The 25,496-nt window shown below is 44.8% G+C and overlaps 2 protein-coding genes across 2 annotated transcripts in view; both read left to right on the top strand.

Moving 5' to 3' along the window:
- ALLC (allantoicase) overlaps positions 1-20,665 on the top strand; it is a 37,701-nt gene extending 17,036 nt beyond the window's left edge. The window contains exons 2-12 of the mRNA XM_023518425.1: positions 2,516-2,610; positions 3,716-3,766; positions 5,939-6,026; positions 7,195-7,320; positions 8,543-8,622; positions 9,705-9,837; positions 15,551-15,706; positions 16,049-16,122; positions 17,454-17,562; positions 19,649-19,773; positions 20,459-20,665. Coding sequence (XP_023374193.1) covers positions 2,521-2,610; positions 3,716-3,766; positions 5,939-6,026; positions 7,195-7,320; positions 8,543-8,622; positions 9,705-9,837; positions 15,551-15,706; positions 16,049-16,122; positions 17,454-17,562; positions 19,649-19,773; positions 20,459-20,665 — 1,239 coding nt within the window. The 5' untranslated portion in view covers positions 2,516-2,520. The remainder of the gene's footprint in view (positions 1-2,515; positions 2,611-3,715; positions 3,767-5,938; positions 6,027-7,194; positions 7,321-8,542; positions 8,623-9,704; positions 9,838-15,550; positions 15,707-16,048; positions 16,123-17,453; positions 17,563-19,648; positions 19,774-20,458) is intronic.
- Positions 20,666-23,497: 2,832 nt separating this feature from the next.
- The window catches only part of DCDC2C (doublecortin domain containing 2C), a 62,427-nt gene continuing 60,428 nt past the window's right edge, over positions 23,498-25,496 (top strand). Inside the window, exon 1 of the mRNA XM_012810589.1 lies at positions 23,498-23,788. Coding sequence (XP_012666043.1) covers positions 23,502-23,788 — 287 coding nt within the window. The 5' untranslated portion in view covers positions 23,498-23,501. The remainder of the gene's footprint in view (positions 23,789-25,496) is intronic.

A 25,496-nucleotide genomic window follows, 5' to 3' on the forward strand; every position in this document is an offset into this window, starting at 1 on the left:
CCCCACTCAGATGCCTTCAAGGCCACATCCCGGAAGGGAATTAAAACTCTATCTTGACATAGGTGAAGGGTATAAACCCCACTCCAGGTGGCCCCAAAGGGCCTGCCACTAAGCTGTATGATAAAGTCATGGAACCGCCGGTAGAGACCCACTTGGATTCTGTAGCCTCAGGGCTGTGAAATCACATCTAAATTCTTTCATTCACTCACTCACACAGATCATACAGAAACAGAACATGTGAAAATTTAAAATACTTTAAACTAAAAGTAGCTCTGAACTTTAAGACTTGCAGGCTCCAACCTTTAGTTACCAGAGTTATTAAGATTACCAGTGAGACAGGGAGATGTCTCTCCCCTGCGTTGGGCAGGTGTCTCAGGCTGTGTTCAGCCTAGCTTATTGTTCTCCCAGATTCTCTAGAGACCAGAACAGAATAGAACAAACTTACTGAATTGGAAAATTTGGGAACCTGTGCCCAGAATCCACATGTCCAAGGGCCCCTGGGGCAGAGAGAATGTTTCTCTGAGGCCTTCCCCTGGAGATGTCAGCTGGTGGTGGGCCCAGGTGGGGGTCCTATGTGATCTCCCTGGGGCCTCCAGCAATGTTGTACCATGCAACCTGAAATATAGACTCAGACCCCACTTAAGTGAAAATCAATTGGAGGTTTATTGAAGCTGCTCAGGGGACTGCTGCTCTGAGATAGTTCATCCTAGTAGAGGGCAGGTTGCCTTATATAATTTTTGAGCAAGCATACTACGGAAGCAAACCGTGGCTGGTTAGCTCATGGTGGGGGGTGGTGGTTATAGCTTTGGAGATTATAATCTGAGTAAATTCCCATCATTGTTCATCTGAACTGGGGACTTTTTGTGCTTCTTTGTTTCAACTCTAGGGGGGAGGGAGGAGGAGGGAGGTGGGCTGAGAACCTGCCCATTTCATACCCATTTTGAATGACAGGTTATACATTATACCACAGTGGGCACTAGAATGGGTCTGTCTATCTTGTGGCATGAGCTTTAGAGGCCATCACTCTACTGACTTCATGTTCTTTGAGCAAGAGCCTTTAATTAATTTTTGAAAGGGAGGGGGCATTCTTTTCTCTTTTATTTTCTTTGTTTTATGAAGTACTAAGGAGTTTAGATTGTCTAAACCAAGTGTGAGTCTTCTGAAGGAGACATAAAGAATAAAGCATGGCACCTGGTCCTTGACACACAGTGCGAAATGCCTTCCTCTTCTGGTCTTGTTCTCTCCTGACTTTGTGGCCTCTGGTCCATGTATGGTGTGGAATGCTCCATGTAGGCTAATCTGAGGTCATCGAAGGGATAGAAAAGGCAGTCAAGATAAAAGGCTACTAACACCTTCCACTGGCCTCTGGTTCACAGGAAATTGCCTGGGTCACAGCCAGTGTCAACTGAAGTGAGCTGGAGGCCTGGTGGGGCAGGTGTGGGATGGCAGGAGCTGAGGCTGGGACTTTGGCTTAGTGATCCCACCAGACACCCAGGGAAACACTGAGTTGGCAGCTGGACAGTTGAGACTGTGGCTCAGCAGACAGGTGCAGGAAGGCCATACACACTTGGGGTCCCCCAGGACTTGGGTCATCTACAGAGTCATGAGACTGGATGAGATCCCCAGGAGATATGTGTAGAGAAAAGGGGGCTCTGCAACCTCAGGGATACTCCAGGTCAAAGAGTCACGGTGGCAGAGAGCCACTTCCTCATGCCGTAGGGGTCACCAAGGCACTCTTTGGAGACGCTGTTCCTGTTCACATTCCTGATGACAGATGCAGATGATGAAACGTGCCTGGCACATTTCCTGTGTGTTGGGGGGGAGTGTCTATAGGCGGATTCCTAAAGGAATTGCAGTGGGCATCCTGTGTTCTCTGCCCACAGTCCTAGCCAGGCCTGCCATCTAGTTGTTCAATAAATGTGTGTTTTTTTAAAAATGGACTTAAGGACTATTAAAAGCAAGTTGTTCTTTTCTAAATTAAGACAATTTCTTCTTTTAAATCACAAAACATCCTTGGTTTCGTGCCCTTGGTTTGTTTACAGCACCAACCACATACACTGAAGCTGGCAGGTTTGAACCCAGCCCAGGCCAGCTAAACAACAATGACAACTGCAACAAAAAATAGCCAGGCGTTATGGCAGACACCTATAGTCTCAGCTACTTGGGAGGCTGTGTCAAGAGAATCACTTGAGCTCAAGAGTTTGAGGTTACTGTGCGCTGTGATGACGTGACACTCTACTGAGGGTGACATAGTGAAACTCTGTCTCAAAGAATAAATAAATAAATAAACAAATAAATAAAACATCCTTGCATCTCGTGGTGGTCAGATCTGCCAGTTTGCAACATTCTATCTCTGGTTTTTCAGAAGGAGGCCTTTCTCTGACCCCTCCCTGTCGGAGCTGTGCAGTCGCCTTCAGAATCAGCCTCACTGAGCTGACGGTGCCACAGATGGATTAGCAGTAAGACCGCTCTGTCCCCAGCTGGCCTCTGAATATCCAAACCTTCTTGTTTCTAGGAGGCATGGGTGACTCACCGAAGGAGGGAAAGCTGACCCGGTTTCTGGACTTCACACAGCTGATTGACATGGCGTCCGAGGCTGTGGGAGGAAAGGTGAGCAGATGCCCCTGCAGGCGCTCCTGGCGACAGTGCCTGTGCTCCCTGACCTGTGCTGAGAACAAAGTCGGAGTGGTGGGAATTGGCGGAAAGGATGCCTGCCTGAAGTTTCCACTAGTGAGAAGACTTCCAAAGAATCTACCTTAAATGGGTGACAGTTCCAAGCAAGGGCAGCACTGCCTTATGTTGTTTGTAAATAAGACTTTTGGCATTTGTGAAAAGATCACCGTCCTTCTGTGTTTTGTCATGGTACAGGTCAGCAGTCCTGGCTGCCGGGAGCCCTGTGGAGACCTTGTTGACTACAATGTGTGGGGGTCCCACAGTATGGGCACAGAGGCTCCTCAGGCAAAGGAAAGGCTGTGCCTCCCATTGGGGAGCTCCCTCTGCCAAGGAGATGGGTTCTAGCCCAGGGTATGGAACAGCCTGGTGGATTGGGTCAGGGAGGGGCATGTTCCAGTGGTGAGGGAGCCCACTACCCAGACAGCTGGCAGCCTTCAAATAGCTTTTTGGAGTCCTCTCCTGCCTTTTGGGGTCCTAGCTGGTGTCAGAGATCAGGGCAGTGTCCCAGCTCAGTTACAGTGGTCAAAGGGCCCTGGATCAGGTAGGGTGACCACAGCTTGTTTTGTTCAGGAAGATCTAGTTTACACCTGCTTTCTGTAGTAGCTCCCTGGCCTCTCTCTGGTCAATGACTCCCAGACAGCCTACCTGCAGGGTGACCTCTGGGGGAGAAACCCCAAATGTGTGGGACACCAGTGTGATCCAGTGTGGTATTTTTGTTTTGTTTTATTTCTGGTCTGTGCTCTGTTTGCGAAAAGTATCAGAAAGCCTTTGCTTCGTGAAAAGAAGAAAGTTGGGTTTATTTGCTTTCCAGGTGTAAGCAGTTAGCACTGTCACATCCAGATGGTAAAGGAGATTAAGAAAAAAGCATGGAAAGAAAAGATTAAAGAGAGGCAGGCAATGAAATCTAAACATTTAAAAAGCATTGTGGCTTCCCCTGGGCCATTTTCTTGGCACTGCATCTTATAATATTTCATGAGGGAATGAAATAAAATGATTTTTAATTTATCTCTATTTCATCTTTATTCTTTCTTTCTTTGTCTAGGTTTTATTTGCAACAGATGACTTTTTTGCTCCTGCAGAAAACCTCATAAAGGTATTGTAAATATGCATGTTGGTGCACACAGACCCGGCCACCCCGTGACTCTGAGGAGCTGTCCACACCACCATGGTCCATTGGAAGGCCTGTCCTCTCTTAATGCACAAGAGGCTGATGGTATTTTTCAAGTGTTGCAGATGTCCTTGAGCACATATGTGTGTTTGCCCCCCGGGTTGGTCTTGGTTTTTCTCTTTTTTGAAGAACACATCTGTCATCATATGGTGTGTGCCATTTTTGTGACACTATTTTTCCTGCCACAGGAAATAGGTTAATAACTAACCTGTTTCTCCAACATCCCTCATGCCTATTTTTTTTTTTTTTTGTTATTGGCATTTATTTCATGCTTCGTCTATTCCTGCTGCAGCTTTTGTTTCTTCACTTTCTCCCGGGATGTGCTTTCCTTTCGTGCAACCTCCTCTTTGGGTTTTGGAGGGATTCACTCCTTTTCAGCGAGGTTCCTTTAGATGTAGTGAAGGGACTTGTGAATGGGCTAAGCTGACCATGAGCTCTGTCTGTTCTCAGTGACCAGAAGATCTGCATCCAGGCCCATAAGTCCCTGTGACCCTGCATTGGTTAAGCCTGTGCAGTGGAAATTCAACACTAGTTTTTGGCCACCACTCGTGTCCAGCCCTGCTGCTAGCTCTACCCTTGAGATGTTGGGATGGTGCATGATGTTTCTGCAGAGTGACATCTTCCAGATCCTGGGTGGCTTTTCATGTACGCACACCCCTGATGTCCTGGGCAGTTCCATGTGTGTTCTTAAAGTGGAAGAAGATTTGAGCCTCTTGCACCGCATGACTTTGAGGGTTTTCTGTGGACCATGACACAGAACACTTCAGGCCCCTCAGGGGAAGTGCCTTCATGCCTTTTCATTAATTTTTTTTTTTTACACTACGTGTTTGTTTCTTGTTCACATGTGCTCATGGGACACAGGCTAATTCTGTACACTGACACATTGCTCAGCATGGAACGGCCTTCGGTGCCTCCATCCTGGAAGCTCACACAGAACATCCAGGCAGCCTCCTGAGTCTGGCCCCTCTCCCAAGTCCCTGCCCAGTCCCCTTGGTATATCGCTCCACTTTCTGCCCTACCTCATGCCTTTTGGTCTTAATAGAACAGCAGCCAGATCAACAAACACCTGGAATGACAGTTTTGCCATGGAAGCTAAACTGAACACCAGAAAGTTTGGGGCCGGAGAGTCCTGGGGCATAGCCAGGTGGTGTAGAGTACACGCCTGCGGGGTTCAGAGCAGACCTTCCCAGTTCCCGACCAGTAATGAAACGGCTGGTGTGTGTGTCACGTGGAAGGTGTAATTTGATTGTTCAAGACACTGACCTGTCCATATGAGACTTTACACCAATGCTATAGCTCGTTCCTTGGCCTATAGGCCTGCCCCTGATGGCCCTAGGCCCTTGTGTATACCTTAGTACCTGCGAGGGAGCTCTTCCTGAGCAATAGCACAAGCTCCCCTTTGTAACAGACTGGATGTGAAAAGGAAAGTTACCCTGTGCTTGGCCACCACTGAGCACAGAATAATTTCTATGCATCTGCACTAGCCAAGGTCTCCCCCCGCCCATCACACCTGCCAGGGCGGGTCCACCATCCTCCTCCTGTGGGACCTAGAACCTCACCCAGGTGCTTGGGCAAGGAGGATGGCAGGCTCTGTGGGACTCTGGAGCCCATGCACATCCTTGGGGTGCAGGGCAGTCCGGGCATGGGGTGGGGGTATTCAGCTGGAACCTGCCCACCTACTGACTCTTTATATGACTTTGACTGAATTACTTGATAGTCAGTCTCTCCTGGCTCTTTGAAAAACAATTATTTTTCTTGCTTCTTTGTTCAGTACCCAAGTGGATAGCAGTTGAGAAGGGCAATATTTGTGGGGCCCACAGAATTACCAGGGATGTGGTTTTTACCCATCTCTCAGTGGTCAGTTTTATGTATTAGGGTAGTAAAATTACCACAGGGCAGTAAAATTTCTTACTCTGAAGATGATGCAAAAATGGGGCAGTGTCCCCTAACTTGGCATGGGCTAACTGTATGTGAGGTGGAGGCAGAGACCCCTGGGTCCTGTGTTCGAGGTTCCACCAGGTGGGCAAAAGGTGGTATGTGGGGAGCCCAGCTGTGCACGGACGCTAACTGTCTGCTTGTTGTATGTCTTTGCTCTAGAGTGACAATCCAAGTTTTAAAGAACATGAGTACACTGAGTTTGGGAAATGGATGGATGGATGGCAAACAAGGAGGAAAAGGATTCCAGGTAATAAGATGACCTGCTCATTCTAGCATATTCAGTCCTGCTTTGATTACAGATAGCTGTGGATGGGGGCCCTGGGATACTCTGCAATCTTGGGGGTCCCCATTTGAACATCAGGCCCTGGGAAGTCAGGAGGGGGTGGCACAAGCCTGGTCACCATGCCACCAGGCACCTGGGAGGCTGAAAATGCTTTGTCAGGGAAATTAAAGCCTGATGAGAGCTGTGGGTGGAAGGAAAGGCCAGACATTCTTAGGTGAGTGTGTGCAGGGTGGGTCCTCATATAGCCTCTGCAGCCTGTGTTCTTATCCATCCCTGTTCAGTCGCTTTGGGCCAGCAAGACAAGCTGGAACTAACCACAGTCTGCCCTACTCCTCTATCCACCTGTCTCTTATGGCACCTTAAGATGCTGTTTTTATTCATTGCTACTCATCAGCCTCAGTCAAAACAAATCTTTTGAAGTGGCTGAAATATGCTTAAAAGTAAATTAATACAGGCCTTAGGTTAGCAACTGGATTTTTTAAAGCTACTGTCTCAAGTATTACATAAATATAGGATATTTCTAATTTTCTATATTCATATAGTACTTTAGGCCATACTATATTTTATTAAATACAGACATGTTAAGGTGGGTTCATATCTGACAGTAAGGGACCAGAAACTGGTACACAGACTTTGGGACCCTGAAGCCGCTGGCAGACCCAAGGCAGGGTGTTCTTGGCAGGGGTGTGTCCGGAGAACCTCAGAGCCTGACATAAGGAGAAGCGTGAAAAAAAAAAAAAAGCATGGTGCACAGGAGAACCAGCTCTGCTACCCACCAGCTGGCCTGGGTTCTCGAGATCATGACAATCACATCTAGGCTTCATGGACACTGATGTTACCTCTGACTCACGGCTGGGGAAATGAGGCTCACAGATGGAATTTGCTAAGGACAGTCATAGGGAATGACTGCCTGGAGTCAGAATCTATCTCTGAGGCCAAGGCCCAAGCGTTTCCTGGCCTGAGTAGATTTGGCGATTCATGCTGGACAATTGTGGTCACCTCCTGCCAGGTTATGAGAGAGTTCAAAGTTACATGAGATTAAAATGAGCCTGTGTAGCTCTGTCCAACCACACACTTCGCCCATTTCCTGCAGTCAGTCTAATGTGGCCATCCTGTCACCTGTGTTGCCTAGGTCACGACTGGTGTGTCATCAGGCTGGGGATATCAGGAGTTGTCCGGGGCTTCGATGTGGACATTTCTTACTTCGAGGGAAATCATGCTCCTCGGATGTCGATTCAAGCAGCAAACTTGGGAGAAGGTGCCTGAGGCAGCAGTGTCCATGGTGGGAGTCGGGGCCCCCTGTGGTCCACTGAGGCAGCACTGTCCCCATGTGGGACTTGGGATCCCACGGCCACTTTCAATAATCCCAGACAGGTCCAGTGACCTTCCCATGACCACTTCATGTGGCAGAGCTTTAGGATGAGGACTCCCAGCAGGTGCTCTGAGATTTTTGATTTTTAGCTTAACAATGTTTATGGCTCGATATGGAGTTCATCATTCCCACCCTCCCAAGGCCTTGCACAGAGGCACAATCTTGTGTCACAGGGACATTTGGTGAGCAGTTTTCTGAGGAGCATGGGCTGTGTCTTAGGTGACCCAGAGATGAGAGGCAGTCTTGGGTCACCAGCCGTTCTTTGGGCTTCCATGCGTGTGACGGTGCAGTTACCATAAGGTTCACAGGAAAGGTTTATTTCTCCATCTTGGGATGCTGGGCCTTGTGAATTGTGTAGCCTCTACAATTAGACCTGCATTTTTATTCCTTTAATTACATGATCTGACATTAGTCTTGGAATTAATTTTTGTGAAATGTGTGCAATCACCTATGTGTGTATGCACGTGCTTAGGGATGACAGATCATGCAGGTGGGCACGTTCTTAGTCAAAGTGCAATGTGCCTGGCATTGCGTGAGCTGTGTGGAAACATGGATGCTGCTCCCAAGGAGGGCTGCGGTGCACAGAAGGTAAATGGAGTTATAATGGAGGTCGCTTCACAGCAGGCAATGACAAACAAGGGGCAGGTGAGCACGACTATTTCAGCAGGCCTTCAGTGGTCTGGGAATGCCTCTATAATACTTTGAAATCACCCATATATCAATTCTAAGGATACCATTGGGTGGCAGTGTTTTTGGAGTTGACCTTGTAATGGTCCAACTCCATTGATTTAACTTTTGAAAACTCCAGTGATGTGATGATAAATGTGTTGAAGTTCGCCCTGCTTGGGAAGTGATGTTTACCGTTTTGACAAGCAAATGTAGTACCACATATGTTACACTACTTTTTGAAATTACTGTGTTGATATATTAAATATTGAGGAACCTTAACAGATGTATCTATTACTTTCATCATCTGAGACTTTGACTTAAGAAATATCTCTGATGGTATTTGGAAAAATGAAAATTACCATACTACCCACTAGGGAATAAATTCTCTTTGATTTTGAACCCTAACCGTAATAATCTGGAGTGCTCATTCTGACTTCAGATAAATTACCAGAAATCCCAGAACGAGGAGTCAGGACAGGAGCTGCAGCCACACCTGAGGAGCTTGAAGCTATTGCCGAGGTACGTCCCCATAGACAACATGGGTCCCTGCACACCTGGCTCTGGGAGGCGATTTTGACACCCAACCCTGGCATATCTCACCTCATTTCCTGACCCTCTGTGACCTTACTAATGTCTTGTCAGTGGTTTACTGACAGTGCATGTGGCCATAGGAGGAGCTGGCCCTTGGTGAAGTACATCCAGAAACTGATATAGCAAGTGGACAAAGTAACTTTTGTGTCTCACGAGTTTTTACAAAATAACTGGGGCTTATGTTTTGGTGCCTTGCTATTATTTTAGAAGCTTATTATTATTATTTTTTTAGAGACAGAATCTTACTTTGTTGCCTTTGGTAGAGTGCCATGGTATCATAGCTCATAGCAACTTCAGACTCTTGGGTTGAAATGATTCTCTTGCCTCAGTCTCCCAAGTAGCTGGGACTACAGCTACCTGCCATAACTCCTGGCTATTTTTAGAGATGGGGGTCTTGCTCTGGCTCAGGCTGGTCTTGAACCTGTGAGCTCAGGCAATCCACCCACCTCAGCCTCCCGAAGTGCTGGGATTGCAGACATAAGCCACTGTGCACAGTCAAAAGTGTATTTGTTTAACAATTTGTATTGTGTTTTATGGAAGTGTTACTCCATAATAGATGTGAAAATAAATGACAGCACCAATAGTCAGATCCTGTGGTTTGGGAAGCAGTAATATAGTGAAAATCATTTCAGGGTTCTGGCCAACTCAGACCTCCTGGCCTGTGGGAATAGCCCCATGTTGGCTTGAATGTTTAGGTCACCATTCTGCCTACCAGGAAAGATGTGGAAGGATCTTAGACCTTAGACCTTATCCTTCACTCACAAACTCCTGCCACTGTCACCCACTGGCTATTTTGATTGTGTGGACCCTGCCCCCCCTTCCCTGGGACCTTAATTTTATTAGTAAACCTAGTGCTTGATTTTTTCTATTTTTGCTAATGTGTTCCATTAGGCATCCATCACTAAGTTTGATTCCAAAGCAGCTCCTCCTGGAAGCCCCACAGATGTACTAAGATGAGGGAATCTATTGTTCACAAGAGCCACTGCTAACATTTTTATATCTATTGATAGCTAAAATCCAACGACTGGAATTACTTGGTACATATGACAGAGCTTAAGCCAGGAAACCCTGCTTCCAGCCACAACTATTTTCTTATCAATTCTCAGCAGAGATGGACTCATGTCAGACTCAACATCTTCCCAGGTACGTGTGACAGGAACCCATCTCCAGTTCTCCAGCCTCTTTACTTTTTGTTGACTTGTTTGTAAAATCTAAGAGGAACCACTCTTCTTGGTAACTGATCTCTCTAGTATTTTAGAATTATAATTTGTCCTTATTTTATTTTCCTTTTTTTGGCTGGGGTTGGGTTTGAACCTTCCATATATGGGGCCGGTACCCTACTCCTTGAGCCACAGGCACCACCCTATAATTTGCCCTTTTGTGCCCTAAGAAATTCTTGTTTCAATCTACCCAACAATAAATAGTTATTGAACAATTACCAAGTGGATGAGAAGGTGGTGGAACTAGGTTGTGTTAGGTTCAACACTGCCCAACAATTCCTCCCACACAGGTGTATATAAAGCAGTTGAAGCATTATGTACAAATGATTCTTACTTGATTTAACTTCTTGTAGGAACTTCATTGTAATATAATTTACATTAACATACAGATCACCTATTTGAAGTCTAGGGTTTATAGTATATAAGTTCTGACAATTAAGTTTAAGAACTCATCCTAGAAAAAGTGTTTCATACTTCATTACTGAATATCACTATGGTCACCTTCAAAGTCTCCCCTTGGCAAACTACACAGTACACCCTTCAAAGCAATTTTGGAACTCTTTTTCTGGAATGGCCATCAGAGCTTTTGTCAAATTACCCTTGATGTTCTGAATGTCATCAAATGTCTTCCTTTCAAAATTTCCTTTATCTTCAGGTAAAGCAAAAAATCATTGGGGGCAAGATCAGGTGAGTAAGGAGGGTGTTCCAATACAGTTATTTGTTTACTGGCTAAAAGCTCCCTAATGGACAATGCTGTGTGGGCTGGTGCATTATCGTGATGCAAGAGCCACAAGTTGTTGGCAAAAAGTTCAGGTTGTTTTCCCTAACTTTTTTTTTTTTTGCAGTTTTTTGCTGGGGCTGGGTTTGAACCTACACCTCTGGCATATGGGGCCGGTGCCCTACTCCTATGAGCCACAGGTGCCACCTCCCCTAACTTTTTGACATAGCCTTTTTAGCACTTCCAAATATTAAACTTGGTTAATTATTTGTGCAGTTGGTCTTTTTGATAGTTTTTTCTTTTTAGCATTTAGAATGTTATCCCATTGGCTGCTGTTGTTTCTGATACTAGGTCAATGTTCATCTGTTGAGTACTCTTTTCTTGTGAAGAGTCATTTTTTTCCTTGCCACTTTCAAGCTTTTCTTCTCATCTTTGGCCCTCAGCATTTTTACTAATATGTGTCTGTGGCTCTCATAGCATTTACCCTGGTTGGTGTTTACTGCATTTCTGGGATGTGCAGACTGGTTGGTGTTTTTCAGTAAATATAGGAAGTTTTCATCCATTATTTCTTTGAATATTTTTCTTCTTTGTTTTTTTTCTCCCTCTGGGGCTCCATTACACATATTCTGGTGTACTAACTATTGTCCCATATTTCTTTGAGGTCTTAACTTTTTAATTTTTAATTTTTTTCTTCTCTGTTCTTCAGCTACATAATCTGTGTCAATCTGGCTTTAGTTTGGCTAACTTTTTCTTCTGCCAGTTCAAATTTGTTGAACTTTTTTTTTTTTTAGACAGAGTCTCATTACTTTGGCCTGCATAGAGTGCTGTGGCATCACAGCTCACAGCAACCTCAAACACTTGAGCTTAAGTGATTTTCTTGCTTCAGCCTCCCAAGTGGCTGGAACTACAGGTGCCTTCCACAATGCCTGGCTATATATATACATATATATTTATTTATTGCGGTTGTTGTTGTTTAGCTGGCCTGGGCTGGGTTCCAATCCACCAGTCTCCGTGTATGTGGCTGGCACTGTAACTACTGTGCTACAGGTGCCGAGCCTCTGTTGAGCTTCTTAATGTTCTCATTTCCATTATTGTATTGTTACCCTCATAATTCCATTCTGGTGTGGGGTTTCATACTTTCTAACTCTACTCATAGTCTATATTTTATGTGGCGTTGTCATCATACCTTTACTTTTTAATCATGATTTCCTTTAGTTATTTGAACGTATTTATAATGAATAATTTGAAATATTTGTTAAATTTGGCAGCTAGTCACTTTCCCAGAAAATTTTTGTCATTTGCCTTTTTCTGATGTATCGACCAGACTCTTCTGTTTCTTGGAATGGCTCATAATTTTTTGTTGGAAAATGGACATTTCAAATAATATATTGCAGCAACTCTGGATATTGGCTCTCTCCTCTGAGGTTTTCTTTATTATTTGTTCCACTACTGGCTGTTTTGCTTTGAGAGATGCCTATTTTACTGCCATGATGTGAAGCCTCTGGTGTCACTCCTGGGGGCATTGCTGGGTGTGCCCACAGTCACCCTGCTCGGAGGGCTTCAGCTGGACTTTTCCCTAACCATATTTAACTTCTAAGCTCCACTAATCACCATCTTCCTGATTTATAGTTTTCAACAATGCCCTGGGCATACATTGATCCCCATTAAATTTGTTTGAAGTAGTAGTGTTTAAGGAGATGTTTGAGGTTTGTTCTAGTCCCAGTTCTGTCTCTCAGCAAACCAGCCTTTCACAGTATACACTGTGGTCCTGCAGATTCTATCTCAGATGGATTTGCAGTTTCCTCTCAGCTGCTTTTCACCCACAGCCTCCATCGTTTCTGAGAGCTTGTTTTCAGTCTTGAGTTTCTCCATATGCTGGTGCATATGAAGTCAGTTCCTTTGGGTAGACCTTGGGAGTTGGTTTACAACTCACTTCTTCTGGGAAAAATTTTTGCACACTGGCTGTGGACCCTGTGGTGGGGACAGTGAAGTGGTTTTCCCTGGCACTACCTGATTTAGGATTTAGGAGTTGGGTGGTTGGTGGGGTGGGGTGGTAGCCTCAAGTCACCTGGGCTTGCTTCTTCTCACATGGAACCTGGTCTTGTGAACTAGGAGATGCATGACTGTGGGCCCTTGCAACACACTAATCCAGGACTTAGTCTCTGCTGAGGGGAGGGGGGCAGAATGAGAAACACGGGTGTCCCACCCCTCCCAGGAACATGGCTCCCCAGCTGTGGGCTGGGGGAGGGGAGCCCCAAGCTGTCGGCTGCATGTCTGGAGGGGAGAGTCCACTTGGCTGAGTGGAAGGAGGGAGTGAAGATGTGGGCTTGGTCAGAAACCACAGAACCTCAGTGCTCTTACTGAGGTTCAGTGGACACTGCTGAACCAAAGTAGCTTCGTTTGCTCTCTGCTCTGGGGACAATTTCCAGAGACTTGAGCAGTTTTCTTGGCCCCATTTTCACCAGCTTCACTGGAGAGCAGGTAAGCAGAGCTCCTCCTGGTGTGGTGCCAGAAGCGGTTTTCTGGGCTTTTATTTTAAATGTCATGTTTCTTGGTTATCATGTGTTGAAATAAGACCACCCTCATTGAAAGAGCTGAGTGTGAGTTTACTGATGATGATTATTTGTTGAAGTCATCTGTTCTTCACACTCCTGGCAATGGGCAGAGCTTACAAGAGATAATTTAGCATCACTGCAGGTGAACCTCCTTGAGCTGGAGACTGAGTGTGATGATGTGTAGGGCTGAGCCAGCAGGTTGTGAGTGTTGTGAAGACCTGGCCATGTGTCCGGGTTGTCATCTGTGTGTACCCAGAACTTGGTGCAGCCCAGGGAGCACAGGAGCAGCTCAGTAACTGCTATCAGGTTGAATCCAGAGCCCCTGCCCTATGAAGTGAACAGCCCGGGGAAAGGCAGACAAGTAGAGAAATAACTGCAAAAGTAGTGATGTATATAACAAAAGCATTTAGGTACAGCCATTAAGAAATTTCTATTGACAATTTTTTTTCATTAAATCATTGCTGTGTACATTAATGGGTGTAATGCTGTGTACATTGTACCCCAGTGATGGGGTACAATGTGCTGGTTTCATATATAATTTGAACTATTTTCATCAAATTGGTTATCATAGCCTTCATGGCATTTTCTTAGTTATTGTGTTAAGACATTTATATTCTACATTTAGTAAATTTCACATGTACCCTTGAAAGATGCACTGTAGGTGTGGTCCCACCAATTACCCTCCCTCCAGCCATCCTCTCCCGTCCCCTCCCTTTCCTCATATTCTGGGCTATAATTGGGTTATAGCTTTCATGTGAAAGCTATAAATTAGTTTCACAGTAGGACTGAGTATATTGGATACTTTTTCTTCCATTCTTGAGATACTTTGCTAAGATGAATATGTTCCAGCTCCATCCATTTAAACATGAAAGTGGTAAAGTCTCCATCTTTTTTAAGGCTGCATAATATTCCATGGTGTACATATACCACAATTTATTGATCCATTTGTGGGTCAATGGGCACTTAGGCTTCTTCCATGACTTAGCAATTATGAATTGGGCTGCAATAAACATTCTGGCACAAATATCTTTGTTATAATGTGATTCTTGGTCTTCTGGATTTATGCCTAGTAGAGGAATTGTAGGATCGAATGGCACTATTGGACAATTTTTGATCTACTGAAACAGCAGCTTTATACATTCAACTTAATTTGTACCAGCTTTAGGAATGGAGAAAGGGTCTGAAAATATTTTGCCATGGAAACCTGTGTTCTGGATTGGATTTAAGGGCCCCCATGCACATAAAGCTCTTTCTGAATTGGTTGGCACTGATTGCCTAGATGCTCTCCGCAGCATCTGTGACTGCCCTATGTGGATCTCGTTTGCATCCAGGGTGCCAGAAAAGGAGGCTGTGACAACCCAGGCTGATGTCTAAATGACATGTCCTCAGAGGAGAGAGAGGCATTTTGGGGATTCCTTGATAGTTTTGATCAAAAGTGAGTCTAGATATTAACTCTGTGAAGAAGAATCATCACTGCTGAATTACTTCCTCTAAAATATTTTCTAGGGATTTGTGCCAAAGGAGTCTAGTTCGATTTGTTGTAAACAGCAAGACTTCCACAGTTCTACCAGTGGATTTTCAGATAGCTCAGTTTCATAAATTTTTTTCATGTAAAAACAAAGAGGGGTGAGTTTTAGTAAAATATACTGATTAAATGACTTGAACTTTTATATTAAAAAATGCTTGGCTGCACCTTCTAGAAAGTGATATTCAAAAAATGATGAATCTTGTCTCAATTGCATGGCTAAGCAATGTGCTGTAAGCATAAAAACATAAGGTTCTTGTATGAGTCTGTGTGGGAATTAGGAACACCATTTTTTTGGCACCAAAGATAGCTATGATAAATTTCTTGAATGCTTTTGACCTTGGAGTTGTTCATTCAATAAACATGACTGTGCCACGACTTTTCTAGGCAGGGAGGATGGAGCTGTTGTAGCCTCCAGAGGTTTATATTCTGGATTTGTGAGACTGATTTTAGCACAGAATTAATGGGAAAAAGAGAATTTTTGCCTGTGATTAGAGCTACAAAGCGACTAATCAAAAAGACATGATAAAACTTAACCTGGAGAGTCAGGTGCAGGTCGGAGGTGGGGAAGAAACGACTTCAGACTCTGACAGAGAAGGCTTTCCTGAGGCTGTGACACTTATAAATGACTTGCAGTCTTTTGGAGGGCTGAGAAAGTTGTTTTGGTACAAGGTACCAACAAATGGGGGCAGCAGACTTGTTGTAGTTGAGAAACAGAAAGCAGGCAGTATGGCAGAAGCCTCCCATGAGATGAGACTGGAGAAGTCCAGAGGGGCCTGTGGTTCATGAAGCACAGACAGCCACACTACAAACTGACTGAGACAACCTTCCTTTTCAGATGGTGGAATTGCACGGCTTAGAGTGTATGGCACTGGACAAAATGACTGGACTGCAACTGACCCCAAAGAACCTATTGACCTAGTAACCATCGCTTTTGGGGGTGTCTGTGTAGGATTTAGTAATGCACATTTTGGGCACCCAAACAATATGATAGGTAAGAGGACAGCGTGGGAGCTGGCTTATTTAGGACATCTGGATGCCAGCATTCAATGCCCCAGTGTGGCCAGAATGATTCAAGATGTCTGATTTGATGCCTTTATGACAGGAAATAAGTCAATATTAGCAAGTTTTCCTCACAATTGTGGCCTAATTAGTTGCTGTAAAAGTAAAATTTACTAACCCTCTGGCTGTTTGTGAACTTACTGAAGCATTAATGAAAATAACTTGTGTAGCAATGCTTAGGTGCATGGGATCTATAATTTAATTACACCAATGAATTTATTCTCACATTTAAAATAACAGGTGATTTCCCATTAAACAATGTTATTTTCTGTAGGCGTCAGCAAGGCAAAGTCTATAGCAGATGGTTGGGAAACTGCAAGAAGGCTGGACAGGCCACCAATATTAGAAGTAAGAAGTTAAAAATTAACTATGAGGTTTTTCTAAAAAGTATTTTTCTAAAGTTTGTTTTTTCCTGTTTTACATCAAGGACATTTTTGCTTGTTTTAGAAACCTCTTAAGCATTGTTCTAAGTATTTATTACTATTCTCCATGTGTTCCAAATTTCCTGCTGTTTTCATTATATCAGGGCAAAGACCCAGAAGGCCAGGTATGCTGGTGTTGCCAGCCAGCCCAGCGCACCTTCGGGCTGTTACTGTTTATTCAATAAAGAAAGAAAAAGATCTTCAACTTAATGATATAAAAGTTGTGAATAAATTTATGGTAGATCTGGAGGACAAAACACTAGTTTTAATGATTTTTAATATTTGTGTATCCCAGGATAAGGCCATATACATGAACTTATTATTGAGAAGAGGCTTCTTGGGTGTCCACTGTAGTTTAATTTGGCCAATAACTAATTTGAGATAAGAAAACCGAAAAGCAGCAAAACAAAACAAAATATTCTTCAATTTGAAATCTCACTGAAAACTTGGCCAGAAATACCTTCTCCCTTTTTGGGAGGGATTTCATGTCACCCAGGGCATTCAGATATGAATGAATAAACTCTCCTTTCTCAAAGCGAAGGCTTGGAGGCATATTATGTATTGGTATAGATTTGACCAAGAAAATATCTACTTCAAAAGGTCAGAGCTGATTAGAGCAGGGGTCGCCAGCCTTTTGGCACCAAGGATTGGTTACATAGAAGACAATTTTTCCATAGATGCAGGTGGGAGGAAACTTAGATTCTCATAAGGAGGGGTAACCTAGACCCCTGATAGTTTACAGCAAGGTTTGTGTTCCTAGGAAACACAAATGCTGTTGATGATGTGACAGGAGGCAGAGCTCAGGCGATGATGCAGTGATGGGGACCAGCGGTATATACAGATGAAGCTTCGGGGGCTGGCTTGCCTGCTGTCACCTGCTGTGCGGCCTGGTTCTTAACAGTCCATGGACCAGTACTGGTCCACAGCCTGGGGATTGGGGCTATGGGATTAGAGAATTTATGGGCTGGATTAAAGATCTTTTTGTGTATAGCATCTGCAGGGAGCTGTAATTAATACAGAAAATCATATCAGAAATTGATAAAAACATACCTGGTACCCAGTGAAATTGTGTTGGCTTGGGGCACTTAAGGAATGATAGCAAAGAGGCAGTTACACACAAAAATAATGTACACAACAGGCCACAGGAAATAGTGATGAAGTGCAACATGCTGGCCTTTCTCACCTGTTGGTTTTCAGGATTGGTTTCTTGAACAATTCCAAATTAGTTTACTTTTTTTTTTTTTTTTTGACTTTCAGAATGATGAGAATGGCACTCTGTTGGTTCCGGGCTGTGAATGGGCAGTTTTCCGACTGGCACACCCTGGAGTGATAACTCAAATCGAAATCGATACCAGCTATTTTAAAGGTAGATGCAGAGCCCTAAGGAAGAGCCTTCTAAGAGGTGTCCTGATTCTGAAGACAGCTTGGTCCTCAGGGAGTGGGACCCATGACAGCCGAACTCTTTGAACACCAATACCCCTTTTATAAAATTCAGAAGTGAAATAGATGATTTCAAAAGGCATATAGATTTCATTAGGCTATAAGGCTTCTTAACAGAGGCCATGAATCTGATCTGGGAGGAGCCTGTGAGTAGAAAAGAGCTGGAGCCTCTTCCTGTGAGGAGGGGTCTCACACAGGTACACTCTCGGTGGCTGATTCTTCTCCAGGCTTGGCTTTCAAGGCTGTGACTTAACACAGTTTAAAACTGTGCACTTGTGGGGCGGTGCCTGTGGCTCAAAGGAGTAGGGCACTGGCCCCATATGCTGGAGGTGGTGGGTTCAAACCCAGCCCTGGCCAAAAACTGCAAAAAAAAAAAAAAAAAAAAACAAACCCAAACAACAATAACAACAAAAAACTGTGCACCTGTATTAGTAAAAACAGTCTGGACAGGCAGCCTGATATTCGATATTGATGTTCTCATGAAATACATGTATATGTCATCTTTAGAAAAGTTCAAACAGTGTTACCCAACTTTTATAATAATCATTAGATGACCTTTGAAAAGTTGTGGACTGGGGACTCATGACTGTTTAGCTCTCTCTGAATAAATGGTGACAGTTTATGTTTTTTGACATTTTGGATGAGTGAATTTTCAATGTTTTTCAGATTATTATGACTTTACTCAATCATTAACTATTCTATCAAGGCACAATCTACATTTAAAGGCAGGTTCATCATGAATAGTAGTGGATGGAAAGTAAATATTTCAACAGGTCTTGGTAATTTTCACTCATTTTTGGAAGCCTGAACTTTGGATCTGGTGTGGCTTTTACTTTTCCACGTGACTGACAAGGAGCGAGTTGCAGGTGAAATGGAGGCTCTGGGATTTTTTCACTGTTTGTGATGCTTACAATTCTACATTATCTTTAATCCTCAGTTCTCTGTGTGAATGGCTTAAAATCACTTGTTTACTTCGGTGAGGGATAGTTAAAACCAGGTGGCAGCCAGCAGTTGCACAGACTTGGGCAGTCTAGTGGCTAAGGGTCAGGAATATGTGGCTGTCAGGACACTTCCAGAACAATGTGATGACATTTAGGACAGTGAGGGGACATGCAGCTTCCACTTGCATTATGTCAGTATGTAATAAGTGTGTCAAATATGTAATAGATCACATCAAACATACAAAGCTTAGCACGCACATATGTCAGAGAAATAGAAACAGCTGCCCTGATACTTTTCTTCCTGGGCCCCTTGTGGTCCCCACCTTGGGGACCACTATTTGAAGCGCCATAGAGGGGGAGTGTGAGCACCGAGCATTCTCTTTTGCCAGGGTTGTTGGTTAACAACCTCTTCCTCTGTCAGTCTTAAAGTCTGAAAAACTCCTATAAGAATTTTCCTGACCAAGAGTGTGGGGCCTTTCCCCCATGCTTCTCAAATCCACTGAGCACGGGACTCCCTTGAAATTCCCAGAAGGAGAGAAGGCCGGGAAGGCGCCCTCTCCTGTGGAGACCACGCAGCAGAGGTCCTGGAGCACGGCATATTTGTGTTCAGAAGCTGCTGGCTCAGTATTTCTTCTCTTTGTATTGTTACACTGCAGAATACGATGCCATAAGGAAAATATTTTCCAGCTTCATAATAATTTCTGAAGAGCCATATAGCAGTTTTCAAGTAATTAAATCTGCAATTTAGGAAGCTGATCAAATACATTCAACTTTCAGAGTAAGAATGCTGTGCGTTCAGACTCGAACATGCCAGGCCATTCACAGATGGCAGGCAGTTCCAAATTCTCCTGAAACACAAACACTCTTCTATTTCATGAGGCAATCCAACTAGTCTGTGATGGTTGGATTCCTTGTCTCAGAGGCTTCGTACCTTTGCTTTTGTTCAGACAGAACAATGTCTTATTCTTTGCTGGGGTTTTGATGCTATTTAAAAAGCCCCAGTGTCCTATATGCCGAATTATACTGGGCATAAATGCCTGAAGACAGCCACTCTTTCCTTTGTTCCCACAGGCAATTTTCCGGACAACTGTAAAGTGGATGGGTGTGTCTTAACAACTCAAGAGGAAGAAGATATGATTAAGCAGAAGTGGAACCTTCCAGCCCATAAGTGGAAAGCTCTGCTCCCAGTCACCAAGGTCCAGTGAAATAGTGTCAGCAGCCAGCACTGGGTCTGGGCTATTCACTCAGACTCACTTTGGAAGGATTCCAATACAATGCCAAGCCTTCTGTGCAGTTTAGCAGTAGAACGAATGAGCCTTTAAAAATCTTATTCATGTGCTCAAACAGGAAGACAGGCTTTATTTCCTTCCACTTTTGCACTGCCAGTCAAGTTCTGTTAGAGCCAAAAACTGTCATCGGCTAAGCATACAGAAATGGAAAAATGTTTCTGCTTTATACTTTACTTTTTAGAAAGAAAAACTAACATATTTAAACCTATAATGGTGTGTCCACGTGTGGGATACACAGTCTGAGACAGTCAACAAGTGTCTTCTTTGATTAAGGAGGAGGAAAGTTTCACTTTAGGTGAGGGTGGAGGTGAGGGCTGCTTCTATGTGGAAATGGGAATGGCCTCCAGGGAGACCAAGATGACCTGTCACATTTCATGGGTTTGTCCATTTTATTAATGATTAAAAATGACAGCCCTCACAGGGACCCAAATATTCCTGTTGGTATTATATGGGCATCCTGCCCCCACTAGTAGATTCTTACAGTAAGCCAGATTAAGGTCACTGAGTAACTTCTTCACCGTGTGGGCATGTTGGCTCACTTGGCCATGAACACCCTTTTGTGACAAGCATCTCTGTATCTGCCTCTTTACAGCTGTCCCCCAACCAAAGTCACTTGTTTGACAGCCTGACACTAGAGCTCCAAGATGTCATCACTCATGCCAGGCTCACCATAGCCCCGGATGGGGGAGTGAGCCGCCTTCGGCTGAAGGGCTTCCCTAGCTCCATCTGTCTCCTGCGAAGCCGGGATAAACCCATGATCAGGTTTGCAGTGAAAGGGGGCTTCAGAGCAAACCTGTGACCACTGTGGTGAAAGTGGGTGTCAGAGCAAACCTCCAAACACACGCACGAGGGACCCACTGCTGGCTACACAGCAGTGACTGCTTGGTCACAGTCTTGGAGTGTTTTGAACACCTGTGCCTCCTGCTGATTTAATAAAGCGGTCTTCTCACAAGTTGGTCTCTATATTTAATGTTGCTATGAAGCATTTGGTGGTTCAAAAATTGGCAGCAAATGGTAGATGGTCTCTAAGGAATTAACTTTTTGGACACTACAGGATATTGATATTAGGTCCAAGTTAGAACCAAAAGTGTATTATATATATTTACATATATTTCAAACAAGAAACACTACAACTAATCAAAGCACATGCCTAATTTGCCATCTTAACGGTAGTTTATATGCTCCAGCAGCAAAGAAGCCTGGAGAGCTGGTGGTGATGAAATTGCAAAAGATGGCTTGGTGCCTGTGGCTCAGGTGGCTAAGGTGCCAGCCACATACAACTAAGGTGATGGGTTCGAATCCAGCCCAGGCCTGCCAAACAACAACGTCGGCTGCAACCAAAAAAATAGCTGGGCATTGTGGCGGGCGCCTGTGGTCGCAGCTACCTGGGAGGCGGAGGCAGGAGACTTTCTTGAGCCCAGGAGTTGGAGGTTGCTGTGAGCTGTGATGCCACGGCACTCTACCCAGGGGGACAACTTGAGGCTCTGTCTCAAAAAAAAAAAAAAAAAAAAAGAAATTGCAAAAGATGTTTCCACAGCTTGTTGAGAAGTGAGTAGTTTTCATCACAAGGGGTGGTCCAAAGCCTGGAAGGAGTGGTGGTTAGGTGGTGCAAAGTCTGGTGAAGATGGTGGATGACAGAGAGTTTCCAAGTCCAGCCTCTGTGGTTTGAGCCATCTTGCTTGTGAGCCATGGGGCTGAGCGCTGTCTTATAAGAGTGGCCTCTCTCTACTGACCAATCTCAGCTTCTTAATCATAAGCATCCTCATCATTTCATCCAGCTGGTTGAAAAACAGACACCATAAACTTTTTTAGGTGAATATTCTATTTTTGACTGTGTCTCAGCACTTCATCTTTATCCAACCATTGTGCCAACGCTTGTGTAACAATATGGTGTAGAAATGGTTCACCTTTATGATGACAGCAAAGAAAGGCCAGCTTGAGATGATTTCTGTTTTGACACTTGCTTAATGTGTAACCCATCTATCCAGCTTCTTTACCTTGCCAATTTGTTTCAGATGGTCCAATTCTACTGGAATAGTAACATCAAACCTTGCTGCTAATCTGCATGTAGGTTGGGATGGATTGGCTTCCACTATAGCGTTCAGTTCATCATTTTCCACCTTGGTTCCAGGTCATGCAGGTGGCTCATTTTCAAGATTAAAATCACCCTAATGAAACTTCTCAAACCACCCCCATACTATGTGTTCATTAGCCACATACTTCCCAAACACTTTGTTGGTGTGTCAAGCTGTCTGTGCCTCACTGGTTCCATGACAGAACTTGTATTTGAAAATAACATGAATTTTTTACTTATCTGTGGTTTCACAAAAATTGCTCTAAAGAAATTTGAAAGATAATCACAAGCCAAAGCATGCCTTTCAAAGAATGAGGATGTATCTTCAAAATAAAAATAAAACAAGAAGTGTCAAAGTGAAATGTCAGAGACATCAGCTGTCAAACTTTAGTACTTAAGGAAACTGACATTTCACACTTAATAACCCAATGTCAATTTTCTGCACCTTCTGTGGGTACATCCAGCAGGTAATATGTAGCCCATTATCTTTGGAAGATTGTTTAAGCCCATCAAAACCATTGGGAAACTGCATATCTAGAAGCATATGTCGTTTTATCTTTATCCCCAAATAGGGAGAGGCCACCCCAGAGGCTCCCCTGTCCCCCAGGGGGTGGGGGTGGGGGGTGCATTATGAATGTCATGCTTCGGAGACACCGTGGCCCTCTGCTGCAGGAACTGTTTCTCACAGAGTCCTCTTGTGGTGGAAAATAGCTAAGTTACCAGCCCTGAGCTGAGAATCTTAGAAGAGTGAGGGCTTGTCGACTGAGATTAAGGCTGTTGAGTTAGAAATAATCTGTTAAAGGTTTCCTGAAAGCCAAATTTGAGGACCATGAAGACACACCCATACAGCTGGGCACGGTCCAAGTCTGTTACATGTTGGGAAACTTTCACAAGAAAGTTTAGGGTGCAGTGACTATCATCACCTGCAGATGACAACACATACAAGCTAAAGTGGTTTACATGCAAGACAATCCACAAAACTTCATGATTTAGAAACAAACCAGTGTCTTTTTCAAAGTTAGAAGGTCGCTATTAAGCCAACAGTTTGAGGAGCTCACGAAGCGGTGTGAGCGAATCAGATTCCTTACTCAGGGATGGGACCTCAACCAGGAATCACAGACCTTCCCAGTCAGGTGACCCGTCCCTGCCCCTGCGGCCAGCAGACAGCAGGCTGCAGTTGTCAGTGGTGCTTACTGATCAGATGAAAGAAACCAAGGCTCAGAAAGTTCAGTGAAGCAACTTCCAGGCCCCTCCTCCAATTTTCACCCTCAGGGTGGCCGCCCCCCCATGCCCCTCAGGCGCATCCCCCTCTCCGCAGAGGAGGGTGGCAGGCCGCGGGGGCACGGGGCGCCACCTTCACGCCTGCCTCTCCCGACCCTGCTCCCGGGCTGGCCACGGTCACAATCACCGGTGGCGTCAACACTCACCGTCCCTCTGCGGCCTGCGCCGCGGCAGCAGCGGCAGGAGGGGCGTCCGCGCGGCCGTGCCCGGGGCGTGCGCCTGGTGCGGGGTACGGCCGAGTCGAGCGCGGAGAGGGGACGGCCCTGCGGCGGGCGCGGCCATGGGCACCCGCGGGTCCTACACACTGGTGGACACCACGCCCGCCAAGACCATCCTGGTGTACCGCAATGGCGACCAGTTCTTCGTGGGCAGGAAGTTCGTGCTGTCGCGGCGCCGCGTGGCCACCTTCGAGGCGCTGCTGGAGCAGCTGACGGAGCAGGTGGAGGCGCCATTCGGGGTGCGGCGTCTGTACACGCCGACGCGGGGCCACCAGGTGCTGCAGCTGGACGCGCTGCAGGCAGGTGGCAAGTATGTGGCCGCCGGCCGTGAGCGCTTCAAGAAGCTCGAGTGAGTCCGCAGTGGGGGGGAGGCGTCCATGTCCCCAGCAAGAGAGACGCGCCGCCTTCTCCAGCCCCTGCCTGGTGCCCCCACCCTGAGGGGCGGACTCACTGCTCAGGCGTGTGCTGGGCGGGAGACCTGGGCCCCACACCCCAGCTATTCAGAGAGCATTAGACTAGGTGTGGAGGGGACCAGCACGCAGTTTAAATTTAAGATAGAGTGTCGGGTTGGCCTCTCCAAACGGTGTGTTTGCAGCGTCTTTTCCTGTATGCATTTCCAAGCTTACCTTTCAGAAAAATATTGTCCCTCCCTGGTTTGTGTCTGCCATCCTGGTACTGAAGCCTGTATGGAAAGAATTCTATTATTCCAGCTGGTCTCCCCTCATGGTCCTTTATTTCCTTGTTACGTTCACTTAGTTTTTCACTGTGAAGGAGCCCTTTTCTGTATTTTCATGTGGGAAATTCTTCAAGGGCTGAGATAAAAGTGAGATTCTCCAGAAAGGGTTTTATTTTCTTCTTCCAAATGTCAAGAATGCTTCCAATCCAAGGATACTGTGAATTAAATGAGCAGTTTCAATTTTTAATTTTTTTTGCTTTTTGGAATTAGAGTAAGGGCTGGTTTGTGGTTCTGAATTCTTAATGGCACTTGAAAGATGCAAATTTAGCATCCTGTTGTTAAATCTTAGGCATCACAGCTACAAAGAGGTAGAGTCTGGATTAATGTCATGACATTTTAGATTGAAATTTATTACTCTGAAAAATGCTATTATGTGAGAAACCACAGGCAAGAATATAATCCTTTCTAGAAACATGATTTTGTGATCATTTTTCAGGGTTAGTCAAGTGGTATGACTAACTACAACTTCTGATTTCCTACCAGAATCCAGGTTTCAGTGTTGTTTTACAATAAGCAGATGAGTATGTTTCTACAAAAATTGACTTTAAAGTCTTTTTTAATACATGCATGATGAAAAATATTTAATTTTTATCCCCAAACATTTCCTTGTAAAATCAGCCTGTATTTACATGTCAGCAGGTGAGGAAAGGCACTGCCGAAGTGCCTGCCAGGTGCCTAGGCACCTCCAGGCTGCAGCTGGCTCTTTGCTTGAGGGTCTGGGCCTTTCTCATGGACACTACACCTCTGATGCTACAGACAGAGTCTCATGGTTTATTTAAAATGTTTGGACACATGGAAAGGTACTGGGAAGAACTTTGAAGTGCTTCCCTTCCCAGCACTTTTTTTTTTTAAATTAAATCACAGCTGTGTACATTATTGCAATCATGGGGTATGATGTGCTGGTTTTATATACAATTTGAAATGCTTTCATCAAACTGGTCAACATAGCCTTCATGGCATTTTCTTCCTTATTGTGTTAAGACATTTATATTCTACACCTAGTAAATTTCACATGTACCCTTGTAAGATGCACCATAGGTGTGGTCCCACCAATCACCCTCCCTCCACCCATCCTCGCCCCTCCCCTCCCCTCCCTCTCCCCTTTTCCCTTCTTCTTGGACTAAATTGGTTTCATAGTAAGACTGAGTACACTGGATACTTTTTCTTCCATTCTTGAGATACTTTGCTAAGATGAATATGTTCCAGCTCCATCCATGTAAAGATGGAGGAGGTAAAGTCTCCATCTTTAAGGCTGCATAATATTCCATGGTGTACATATACCACAATTTATTGATCCATTCGTGGGTCAATGGGCACTTGG

The sequence above is a fragment of the Otolemur garnettii genome, unplaced genomic scaffold (genome assembly GCF_000181295.1).
Source record: "Otolemur garnettii isolate 467f Iridium unplaced genomic scaffold, OtoGar3 scaffold00139, whole genome shotgun sequence".
In the NCBI taxonomy this organism is placed as follows: Eukaryota; Metazoa; Chordata; class Mammalia; order Primates; family Galagidae; genus Otolemur; species Otolemur garnettii.